Source organism: Rhinolophus sinicus, chromosome 7 (assembly GCF_057876585.1).
Source record: "Rhinolophus sinicus isolate RSI-liver-muscle chromosome 7, RSI-T2T, whole genome shotgun sequence".
In the NCBI taxonomy this organism is placed as follows: Eukaryota; Metazoa; Chordata; class Mammalia; order Chiroptera; family Rhinolophidae; genus Rhinolophus; species Rhinolophus sinicus.
This window is the reverse complement of record NC_142507.1, coordinates 21,464,856-21,477,819: the sequence shown is the minus strand read 5'-3', so window position 1 is coordinate 21,477,819 and position 12,964 is coordinate 21,464,856. Positions and strand designations below refer to the sequence as shown.

The 12,964-nt window shown below is 39.4% G+C and overlaps 1 protein-coding gene across 2 annotated transcripts in view; it reads left to right on the top strand.

Annotated features, from left to right (window-relative positions):
• Nucleotides 1–12,964, top strand: part of LYN (LYN proto-oncogene, Src family tyrosine kinase) — a 116,030-nt gene that overhangs the window by 66,446 nt on the left and 36,620 nt on the right. For both annotated transcript variants that reach the window (XM_019711059.3, XM_019711060.3), the window contains exons 9-10: nucleotides 5,297–5,479; nucleotides 7,317–7,393. In XM_019711059.3, the coding sequence (XP_019566618.3) occupies nucleotides 5,297–5,479; nucleotides 7,317–7,393 (260 nt within the window). The remainder of the gene's footprint in view (nucleotides 1–5,296; nucleotides 5,480–7,316; nucleotides 7,394–12,964) is intronic.

Genomic DNA, 12,964 nt, shown 5'->3' with positions numbered 1-12,964 from the left:
CTGGGGGAGTGACTGTTAATGGGTATGAGGTTTCTTTGGAGGGTGATGAAAATGTTCCAATAATTTATTATAGTGATGGTTCCACAACTCTGAATGTACAAAAACCAATGAAATTTATACTTTAACTGAGTAAATGGTATAGTATATGAATTATATTTCAAAAAGCTATCATATATATAAAAGAAATAATACAAAGAGATCCCGCGTAACCTTTAGGGGGAAAAATCCCAGTTTCTCCCAATAGTAACATCTTGCAAAACTATTATAATATCACTGCCAGGATATTGACAGTTATAGTTGTTTGTTTTTTAATTGGGCTTTTATCTTTCTAGTCTTGTATTAAAGAAAGGAGAGAAGAAAGGGAGCGAGGGAGGAATGGAGCGATGGAGGGAGGGAAGAAGAGAAAGGAGGAAGGGAAGGAACGAACAAAGGAAGGAAAAGAAAGACAAAGAAGAAAAAAAATAGAAAACTTTGACCCGGGGTCTTTTCCAGATACGGTTCTGTAAATTTAGCTATCAGTCAGGGAGCTCCTCCTTAGCTATTGAAATAACATCAATATGTTGAATGCATTTATCAGAGAAATACTGAGAATAAAAGAAAAACAGTGATTATTGATGTTATGCTACAATTTAGAGGTTAGAAGATGCCCCCCACCCATGTGTGTTTGTGCGTCTCATTCTGACTGTCCAAGGGCTGGTATAACAGCAAAGTCTGTGCAATTTAGAGCTGCCAGAAATTATCTTGTATTTCTCAAGACGATAAGCAGGCTAATTTTTCTCATTGACAGAAAAAGAACAACAAATTAAATATTATATCACTATTAACCAAGTAAGTTAATATTTTTATGAAGCATGTGAATGGTTCATATACTACCAGTCACATTTTATGGTCTGAATTTTTTTGTTCTGAAATACAGTGAACAAATACTAGGAAGTGACCTGTTCTGGGGGCTCAGGATAGAAGGGGTTGGATTAAAGAAAGAGGAGTTTCTCAAGCTGTTTCCTCTTGGTGTGGTGATCCTCTTGACACATGGCTTGGTGACATCTTTTCCTCCATGGATTGTTGAACTCCAAGGGAACTGATTGATCAGTGAAGCTAAGGATGATGTTTTCTGTTACCCCTTGGTCTATGCAGAAGGTTTGTGAAAAAAAGGAAACTTGTTTTGAATTGAATTTTGCTTGATAAATTTTCATTCGAGCCAACTGCACTGAAATTAATCACCAACCAACTTCCAAAATCAACTACTTGCATCTTTTTAAAACCAGCCTCCATAGGTGCTTTTTCTCAAGTTAGTCACACTTGCACAATTTGAACTTTCTCAAATTGTCACATCAGTTTTCTTTAACTGTGGGAAAGTGGCACTCCACAAGAAAATCTGTACTGCTTTCAAAAGATTTTTTTAAAATCACTTTTCATCTGCCAACTCAAGTCTCTGACTAGGTGAATTGAACCTGCACACTACCGGGGAACATCTTGGTAAAGTCCAATTTGATCCTTAGTGCTGAATAAAAATCATGATGAAAACCTGCCCTATTGTTTAAATGTCACCTCCCTAAGACACCATTAAATGGAAGCTGCTGCCACTCTTGGGCTGTTTGACACAGCTGTTTTATTCACTGTTCATCTCAAACTCCTTATCAGCATTTTAAATATCTTTAGCCACTGCAATATTTCCTGATAACTTTCCCTCCTACCCTTGGAAAGCATTTTTTCTTCACCCATAATTTTATGTTATGTAAAAATCTCAATGAGTTCCATTGCTTTTATGACATAGGAGAATAGTTTGGGTTCTTTCTCGTTTATTGCTATGTAATATCACAAGCAGACAGAAAAGTGTGTACAACCCAAATATTCAACATCACAAATAATTGCAAAATGAAAACTTGTGTGGTGACCACTGAGATCATACAATGGAAACTTGCCAGCACCCAGAAACCCCCACTTATCCCTTTCCAGTCACAGCCACGCCTGTCCTCCAAAGGCAACAGGTTTTCTGATCTTTGTGATAAGGTCCTGGCTTTTCTTTAATAGTTTTGCTACTTTTGTATGTGGGGGTATGCATCCCCAAATAATAGAGTTCAGTTTTGCTGGTTTCTGAACTTTACACAAATGAATCAGAGCAAATGTACCCTTTTATTATGTCGTGCCTCTTTTATTCAACATTATGTTTGTGAAATTCATTCATGTTTTTGGATGTAGCTACAGTTCATTCATCCTCATTACTATATAGTATTGTGTTGAATTTATGTTCAAGATGTACAACAATTTATTCATTGATTTCACTATTTATTGATAGAGTTGCTCTTGGGTTTTGGCTACTTTGAACAACGCTGCTAAACATTTCTGTGCTGCTGCGAGGGTACATGAGTTTCTCTAGGGCGACCAGGTCAGCATTTGCTGGATCATAAAAGTCTGGCTCTAAATACTGCAAACTTAATTTCTTAAGTGCTTGTCCCAGTTTAGACTCTCACCAGCAATGTACCGGAGGCCCAGGTCGGCACAGCCCTTGTGCGTGTGTGCGTGGGGACGGGGTTGGGGTAGACACTCAAAATAATTGCACTTAAAAGGAGGCTGCTTTATCAACATTCTTCATTGGCCCCGTGGGGATATTTTTAAAGACAGAAGAAGCTTTACAATTGAATTTCAGTGGTGCTCAAAAAGAGTACAAAAAAGGCCTAGGGGAGCCACCCCAGTTGGTCTACTGAGAGACATGTGCTCACCAGCACTCTAATTTTTGTCAAGCTGGGTGGTGGTTTCTACCTATGGCTTCATTTAGGCATTTCTGTGATTACTAATAAGATTGAGTTCCTCCCATATGTTTATTAGTTATTGGGATTTTTTCTTTTTGAAATGCTCATCCAAGCCTTTGCCTATTTTTCTTATTGATATGTAGGAATTCTTCATATATTCTAGACACTAGTTTTGGTCAGTTACATGTATCAGAGAAAGTGTATTTTCTTGCTATGCTTTGCCACAGATATATTCATGTAACTGAGTTCTTATTTATAAACTTTTACACAAATTTATAATGAAATCTTCTTGATTCAAATGCAACATTAAAAGACGTATTGGTGGCATTTACCTTAAATTTACTCTTAAGAGCCATAAGAAAGGTTATATTGTTTGTAATTATGCATTTAGATAGCAAAACAATTTAATATATTTATAATTCCATTTTGTGTAATTGTAGCTTTTGAAAATGACAGTTTTTTGGTCAGTTTTCTATTATTTCCTTATCCATAATTCTGACACTTATAGCATTCTTCATTTTGCTGTAGGTCACTGCAGGCTACTAAGTACAAATCAAAGTGAGATATGAAAGGAAAAGTTTTAACAGAGAAAACAGTATTAATGATCAGAAGAAAAATTGTTAACTATGGTTGACTGTTGGCTATAAACTAATACTTTTTTGTTTGCCCATTTGGTGGAGTGGAAGTAGAAATAATTTATTTTCCTTTTAAAAATAATTCTTTTTGGTTAAAAAAAAAAGATGCATACAGTAGTCCTCCTTAACCTACAGGGGATATGTTCCAAGACCCTCAGTGGATGCTTGAAACCGTGGATAGTACCGAACTCTACATATACTATGTTTTCTTCCCATCCACACATAACTTTTCACTTAAAAGAAACAATTTACGGCTTCTCCTTGGCATAGCCGAATTGCCCGCATCACTATTCTTGCACTTTGGGGTAATATTAAATAAAATAAGGATGACTTGAACACACAAGCACTGCCATACCAGAGCAGTCAATCTGATAACCAAGATGGTTACTAATTGGCTAACAGGCTTACAGTGTGCACAGCGTGGAGACACTGGACAAAGGGACAGTTAACGTTGGAGCAGATTTGGGGACAGCATGAGATTTCATCAGGCTACTAGAGCAGTGCACAGTTTAAAATTTATGAATTGTTTAGTTCAAAAATGTAACATTTTTGAATCTTGGTTGACTGTGGTAACTGAAATTGCAGAAAGTAAACTACAGATAAGGGGGAACTACTGTGCTCATTCACAAATTTAATCAAACTAGAACAAAAGAATGTAAAAGTTACCCCAAATTTGACTACCCAGAGGTTATCATTGTTGATGTTTCACTGAGCATGATTCCAGTCATCACAGATAATTATGTGGCCTAAAAATGGGGACGAGACACTATACATTAACCTTTCTTAGAGTTGTATTTTTCTTAGGGCAGCTACTAGAAAGCTGTAACACACCAGGTAGAGGTACCGCACAAGCTCATAACCAGCAGCCACTCCCTCCTCATCTTCCCCCCCACCCCTTCTAAAAGAAACAGAGGAAAGAAAAGGAGAATGTGTTTATCTATATTTCTGCTTTGCCAAAAACACTGAGAAAAGGTTTTCCCAGAGGAAAATCAGGCTCAGAATTAAGCACATAATTGCGGCACATCTCAAAAAAGTGGTGCCTTGGGGGCCTCTGTTAAGGAGCCAGTATTTCCCCAAGTGTGCTCCATGGGGTGTGAAAAGGTACATGAAACAGTGTTGTGTGGTCAAGAAAGTGTGGGAAATGCTGAGGTTAGCCAAGTCAGAGGTTTCTTTACTGAAGAGCTCTCCATACTTCTGCTGCATCTCCTGGGTGGGGGAAGGGTGTGGCAGGCAGTGGTTCCCAGACTTCAGCACAGAGCCCTTTGCTTGGGTGGACAATCACCCAAGTCCATTTCTCTTCGAAAACTTTGGGAAATGCTTATTTGACTCTAGTATGTTATAGTTTAAAGTTCGTATATATAAATAATTTTTAAGTGCAAAGCTTTTTCTCCGATTATAAAAATAATATATATTCACTATAGAATATTTGCTAAACAGTTAAAGGTATGGTGAACAAAATTAAAATCACCCATAATTGCACCATTGGAGATAGCCAGTATTTGGTGTATTTTTGCGTATTTTCTTTCAGAAAATGTGTGTGTGTGTGTGTGTGTGTGTGTGTGTGTGTGTGTGTAGAACTTTGGTGTGTGTGTTTTGTTTTGTTTTTTATCTTGGATAGAGAACATTTCATTAATTAGAGGAAAATCTTAGTCCCTATGATGTAATGCATATAACGTTTTTAAAAAACTGTTGCTTTATAAAAACCTTTTGATTTTGGAATAATTTTAGATTTTTTTATAAAAATGGCACAGAGAATTCCCATATACCCTTCACTCAGCCTCCCGTAATGTTAACACTATACAGAATTTTATATGTTTGATTCTATCTGTAACTAAATTTTCTTCTAACTCTGCATGAAGTTTTTGGATTTTCAATTTGATACAGCATGCCCTCCCTTCTTCTTTCTTCTAGGTTACTATAATAATAGTACCAAAGTGGCTGTAAAAACCCTGAAACCAGGCACTATGTCTGTGCAAGCATTCCTGGAAGAAGCAAACCTCATGAAGACCCTTCAACACGACAAGCTGGTGAGGCTCTATGCAGTGGTCACCAGAGAGGAGCCCATCTATATCATCACGGAGTACATGGCCAAGGGTGAGCTCCCTCCGCCCCCCACCCCCAAAGCCTAGTGCTGTTAAAACGCTTATACCTCAAAAAGTAAAATGTCTAGATGTTCCAGTAATACTCAATTCTAATTATAAAGCAGTGTGCTCACCACCGAAAAATCAGAAAATATGGGGAAACAAAACATTTTCATAAACCATCCCCTCATAAGTAATCCATGTTATAAAATTAATAAATAGTCTTCCTACTTTCTCTGCATTTATCTCCATATTTATATTATCCCTAAGAATAGTGTCCAATACCTACTAGGCCCCCAGTAAATATTTGTCAAATAAATAAATAAATGTTTTACATAAGAGTATTTTTATTACATATTTAAAATGTGAGTTCTCAGAATCCTAAAACTGGTTTGTTTTCCTCTTTAGCATTATCTAAATGTTCAGAGTGTCGCTTCAAAATGTTAACATTTTTAAAACTTGTTGAGGTTGAATTCCTCCATCACCATAGAATCATTGAAGAAGAGGTTTTAAGCAACCATCTTTTCTCCTGTTGCTTTCACCATCAGATAAAAAGGTTTGAATCGCCATCCTTCTTCCTTCAGTTCAGTAGAGATACTAATAAACTGCCAAATAATTTTTAAAAAATCTTCAGAAGGAATGAAGGAAGAGAAGAAATATAAGCAATAATCCAGAATTAACCATCATCTCATGCATAATGGAGATTATAATGTGATGCCATAGTTGAACAGGTTAGAAAGATGAATATTTTCTTAATATATGTTAATACTTCAGAATATTGGTCACTCAGAGTCCTTTCAATAAAGAACATTGTTCTTCTTTTTTCGTAAAAGGAAAAAAAAAGAAAGACCTAGCCCATATGCCTTAGGTTGCTATAGTTCAGATACCAGTCTCACGATTACACACTTAGTAGTTCAGTAAATACTGGTTGAATTAATTAACTAATAGTATTCTTAATCATAAATGTAAATAGGAGTTTCTCCTGATAATAATGCCTAACCTTAATTGAGCATTTACTATATACCACTGTTCACGATGCTTTCCCTTGGTGATCTCACTCAATCTTTCCAGCAATTTGAGGGCTAAGTACCATTGTTCTGTGTTGTGAATAAGGTAGAAGAATGTTTATGGGGCACTTATTACCTGCCAAGCGCCATGGCACATGCTTTAATCCATCCTCACAAGGACTCTGATATATCTACTAGGACATGTCCACTTTCCGGGGACTTAGACCAGGCAAATAGCTTGCCCAAGGCTGCCCTCAAGTTAGCACTTTAAAGGGGAAAAGCAGGTCTTAGAGATGAAGCCATAGGAAGCAGGAGAGCACACTCCCTTTTAGGTAGGTCTAACTTTTTTTCAAGCACAGCTTGGTCATCAAATACTCACTGAGTACGTAGGGTATATGCCGAGTTCTGTGCTTTTGCTGGACACAGATAGGAGCCAAGCTAGCTGAGTACCTGCTAAGGGCAGGCCGCTGTGGTGATTTGCTGGTTTTTGTCTCAGAGAAGCTCTGAAGCTCAGGTGGCTGCAGTAAATGTATCTTGGGGGCAGGCACACAGTGCTCTGAAATGCATTGCTCTCAGACACCTGTAGTGTAGCAAGAAAAACTGTGTCTACCATCACCCTTTCTTACCTGGAACACAGGTGCATTTCACATCAGGTCAAAGGTAACAGGTTAGAGTTTGCTTGGGTTTGACCAACCTCAGGAAAAGGCACTATGACCATACAGAATTGCAAAGCCAGTCGTTTTGTGGGGTTACTCCCCACATAGTAATGATCATTTGAATTTTATTTGGACTTTTTTTCTTTTATATTTGAGCTACACTAACTTGTTCCTCCTCTATCAACAGGCAGTTTGCTGGATTTCCTGAAGAGCGATGAAGGGGGCAAAGTGCTACTTCCAAAGCTAATTGACTTTTCTGCTCAGGTGGAGTATGAAAAAACCAGTCTGCATGTAAATTTGCAAAGACCTCCCTGCTTTAGAATCACAATGAAATTATTGTTCCAGAAGAAGGCATTTCCTTTGAATGCTTCCCAGAAGCAGTTATGAGCATACTTCCTTAGAGACAGTACTGGGTGTTTCACAGAGAATGTGGATGCATGTGTCATTTTGACTTGGATGTCATCTTTAATACAAGTCAATCTCTATATTTATATTCATGTCTGCACAAGTGATAGAAACAGTGTAGCTGAATTGATCACTTGGCCCTGCCCTGCATTTTGGAGAAGTTATTCCATGCAGTGTAAGCACAGCACCTTCTAAATGATGCCTATGTATCTAAATTACTGATGCAATGTTCTGATACATTTAAGTCCTCAGGGTTCTTGAAACAAAAGAACAATATTACTTTCCTATTCTACCCCCTTTGAGTCCTTTTCTTTGTGCATGTCTTTAAGGCACTGAGAAATATTCATTTATAATATATCTAGAATTAGCCCAGAAGTTGCAAATTTGTTTACATTGTAATCACATTTCCAGAAGTGTATTTAAGAGCAGAGGTAAATTACCCAGAAATCCAGCAATGTGCCTGGTATATCAAGGAAGTACACATGTGAATGATTCCAGCTACTGACTTTGAATAGTTTCATTGTATTGGTTAGTTATGTTCAGTAATTTGTTTGTTTCTCATTGTTGGTTCATGTTGGGAAGGCTACATACCATAAAACCCAAATAGCACAAGAGATTTCCGGAAGTTCTTTATGATCTTCATTTTTTCTTACTCCCATTTCTTCCTCAGACCCTCTTTTAGTTGGGAAATTGATAAGGCCTTCCTGGGAGATGAGATCAAAGGAATGAGGGAGTACATTCAAGTAAGGTAGGATCAGAACACATACTCTGTAATCCAATATTGTGGGCAGAGCTGGAGTTCAACATTCAGAGACTGGAATTTGTGTCGTAGCTCGGCCACTCAATAGCCATGACATTTTCAGGAAGCCCTTTGCCTCTTTGGGTTAGTTTATTCATCTATCCAGTGGGAATGGGAATGCCTACTTTAAGGAGATGATGTTGCGAGTCCAATCACATGAGTTGGTCTGGATACAAGCACTTCAGAGCCTGTTTGTGGAAGCTGAGGAAATCCTCTGGGTGACATTCCTTATCGTTCAGCAAAGGTATGGGATGACGTCATCCCGCTCAGCCCTCATCTCACCTTCCAGAACTTGGTGAGTTTAGTAAGTTCCTTATCCAAGTAGGAAATTCAAATGTCATCTGGGACTCCACTATCTAACATGGAAAGAAGCACAATTGCTGTGATACAAATGGAGGAAGGGAAGGGTCCAGCAGCCCTGACTTTTTACCCCTCCGCTCAAATTCTCCAGGCGGGCTCCCTAGAGTCTCTATGGGACTGCCAGGGTCTCAGGACCACACTTTGAAAACCATTGCTCTGCAATAGGAGGAAAAATGACTGATGGGTGCAGCTCTTGATCCTATGCAGATAGGGAGTCAGGAAATGGAGAAAGCGGGAGTCTGATAAACTCGTGTCACACTCGGCACAGCTAAATGAGTGTGGTGATTTGGGCGTTTCCAATTGGATGAGAGAACTGAGGAGTATAGTAAAGGTTTGTCACATCTGCTCCTCAGAAAGGGAAAGGGGCTGACGGGGACATAGAAATGTGGGACACATGGCCTGTAGGCCTGAGTGGTCACGGCCTTTCCAGTCTGCCTGAGGGCCTGATCTGTGCCTACAGGTCTGGATGGTAGAAATTATGCACATTGAATTGTGTCCTATACCTGGAGAAGGACTTGTATTTGATTTTGCATAGCTTATCTCATAAAACCTTATTTTAATATAGTCAAAGTTTTAAGTCAAGGCCTGTGTATCTTTTAACTTTGTAAATTACTATTATTACTACAAAGGGCAACTTTTTCTAACTTAGAAATGAGTTGGCGGAAAAGTTACTTCCTAAGCCTTTGTAGCTTTCAAAGTAGAGAAAGTATCACAGAGCCTGGCATTGACCATGACTTTCAAATTGTAGGTTCCAGGAGAGGCCGGGGGCAATCAAGGCCACTACTACTGGTCTCCATCTAAGCCATTGTACTGAATCCAGCTCATGCTGGATGAGCTCTTATTTCTCTGTCTCAGGGTTTCTTTCCTAGCAGTGAAGACTGGGAAGAACTGGTGGAATATCTAGTTCAAGTGCCTGCAGTGTTAGGTGTCAGCGGGAGAGTCAGCAGTCAGCAGCACCCAGGAAGTCCCTAAGCAAGTGGGTTCAGCACAAAGCGCATTTTCTTTACAACCAAATGCCATCTCCTTTTAAGTTCGTCTTTGTTCATGGCGCAAACCTCACCCAGACTCTTCCCCAGTCTTTCCCTCAGTGTGGAGCTCATGGGACCACCTGTTGCCTCACCCTTAATTATCATTTTCACTGTAATATCCATAACATGAGGAAGGGACCTGAACCTCCCTCTGAAATCACATCCCTTACACATCCGCTTTCTGTTCACCACACCCGATAACTGGTCCCGCTGTGACACATACCATCAGTTCCCTTTGACTGGTGCTACCCAACGCCTGTCCTTCTCCTTCATAGATCTTTCTGAATGATCTCTCTATGCAAAGAAAGTCATCTCTGAATTTTTCCCCTTTCTCATCATGTGCCGCCAATTAACTTTGTCACTTTTCCATAGTAAATAACATGAGAATAGTAGCTATTAATAAAGCTGGCCCAAGGCAATGGAGGATACCTGGTGCCCAGATACTTAATAATACAGTCTGCCCTATACCTTTTCTCCACTTGACTATTTAGAGTGGAAATAGGTAAGGCAGAAGAAGTCCATTTGGTATTTGACAACTAGTAAGCTGTAAAATATGTTTATACTTTCTTCCATTAGCATTGTCAATAGCATCAAAGGGTTGGGAAATTGAGTGTTCACAAAGAATATAGTTCAATTCAGCGGTTTTTCACAATGGAAGATTGATGGTAGAAATAAACCAGTTTACTTAATCCCCACCCAAAAGAATAAGGGAACAGGGCTGAGGGGCAGTGTTGGGACTTTTCCCACAATCTGTCATCTGGCCTCTTCTTCCCTTTCCCCATGCTCTACTTTCCCCTTACCATTCTCCCCCATGCCAATCGAGACAGGAAGTGGGGTGGGTGCACACGATAACCTCAGTTCATGTGAGAGCTGATCTCATCACTTCCTGTCTCAGGGTGAGTTCTAAAAGACTCTTGAGCCCAAGTATAAGCCATACTTGCAACCCATCTCTCAGCCCAACTAAAGCAGCTTTACCCAGTGCTTTTCTTCTTGTATTAAATGAAGCAAATTTGATACTTTGAGAACAGAGAGATTGTGCATAATTCCCTTCCAGCCTTTGCCTCATGTAAGAGAAGAAATGAACTTGGAAAGAGTAGGGGTTGAAATCTGTGGGAATTTCCTTCAGCTGAAACTGAAATGAAATCAGCTTCAGTAGACTTGTAAAACTGAGAGGAAAAAAGTGGAAAATTCACAGTTGCAATATGGACGTCAGATAAGTCATCTTGTAATTCAGGCCAGATGAATCAAAGCATTTCTTGCTGTTTGGTGGCAACCAAAGTTTGAAGTGCAAATATTACCAAGAATGAAATGGACAATTAGGTATGAGTAAAATTACAATAAAAACTGAAAAATCAAAGTGGTTGTTACAATCATGGCAACAGGTAACATTTCTTTAACTCCTTCTAATTGATAAAGCACTTCTACCTCCATCAACTAATTTGCCCCACAAACTTGAAAGCATTTATACTGTTATTTAATGCATTTTACAAATGAGAAGGTGACCTTGAGCTTGTCCAAGGTTACAGAACTGGTAGGTAGAATTGATGGACTTGATCCTGGGTCTTCTGACTCTAGGTAATTGGTTCTTTTCTCTGCACCCCACTGTCATTCTATGGTCAGAGTTGCTCCTATGATCATTTTGTACCTGACACTATGCTGACATGGATTTTATTTATCAGAATTAATGATATCCTCAGCTTTTTTTTTCTCTAAAAAATCTCTGTTGCTAAGACATAGATCTTTCCATCACATAGTGATAATGCTCGATATATATTTTGTCCCCTAGTATTAAATTCTAAGCCACATTTAAGTTGGAAATTGGTAAAACAAGGAAAGTAGGAAACCTCAGTCTATCTTCATGTAATTCTCAACCTTTTTGAGTAGGAAGGTCTTTTGACATTAGAGCTTTTTGAGTACTCCCTCATTATAGTATCTTCTCACTGAGAAAACAATATATAGGTTGGGAATTCTTTGTAATAACGCTAGGTTGGAGCCACCAGTCTGTTGGTGGTAAATCAGGTCTGAAATGTCTGGAGGGGTGTTCTGGGGAAGTTTCTAGAGTATTTGCCAATACTATCAGATGTGGGTGTCCTTATTTTGTCTCTTTATAAAAGATTCTGAAAAGATAAGTTAGGTTCTCATTTTCCAGCTCACGGCTATCCTCCACCTCTTCCCCCCAATAATATCATGATAAGGCCACAACTTTATTTTCTGAACCTTTATTAAGCTTTGATTGATATGTCATCACATTTAATTGACTTAAACTGGAGGAAGAATTACATTGAGATGCTCAATCAGATTCAGTGGCAAGTAGAAGCCTCAGGTGACAGACTTGGTTTGCGTTTCATCCAGGAAAAATGCCAGACCAGATCTCCTCCCCACCTCATATTTAATCCCATCTCTTTACATAGGAATTCTCACACCTAACTCTATATTGAGGGCCCCCACCCCCACCATTTCCAATTCTTCTTCTAAGCACAAAAGCTTCCTCGAGGGGAAATGACCAGCAATAAAGAGATAATTAGTTCCATAAAATAAGCTGAGCCAGACTACGCTCTGGCTGAAGGGGCTATACGGCCAACAGGATGTGATGAACCCCAGTGTGTGTCAAAGAGCAATTGCTTGGAAGCCATTCTCGATATAAAATATAGACACGGTGATTATCTCTTTCTGTAGAATATGACAAATATCAGTGTCATTTTGTAAATGGAGCTGTTGGTGATGTTATGGTGGAGAGAGCATTGAGCTGAGAATTGGGAAACCTCTCTGGGGAAAAACGGGCCCAAGGTCCTTGCTCCTCTGAAAGAAGAGGCACAGGTTAAGTCTCCCACAGTCTCGACTCTATCATGACTCAGTCTCCTCCCAATTAGAATACCTACGTGGATAATCACCCAAAATTTGTAATTAATGATTTTGAGTGTATTCAGATGACATTGACATAAGATTTTTTTTTTCCCCTTCTGCCTCCCCTAAACCCGCCCCCACTCCGGTTCAAGCCATTGTTTCTTAATCTAGTCATGTAGGACACAGACTCCCTGGCCAATGCTGGTATTATGAGCCCCGGCTGAGGCAGTCGGTTGCAAGTCATCGGGTTGGCCACTCACAGCAGCTCCCAGCAGCTCTTGCCAGTTGCTAGCTGATCAAAATGGCTGCCAACCACTTGTGCTGGCTGCCGGTCACTCATACTGGCCACCGGCTGCTCATGGCAGCACACGGTAGCCCACAGCAACACTCAGCAGCCCA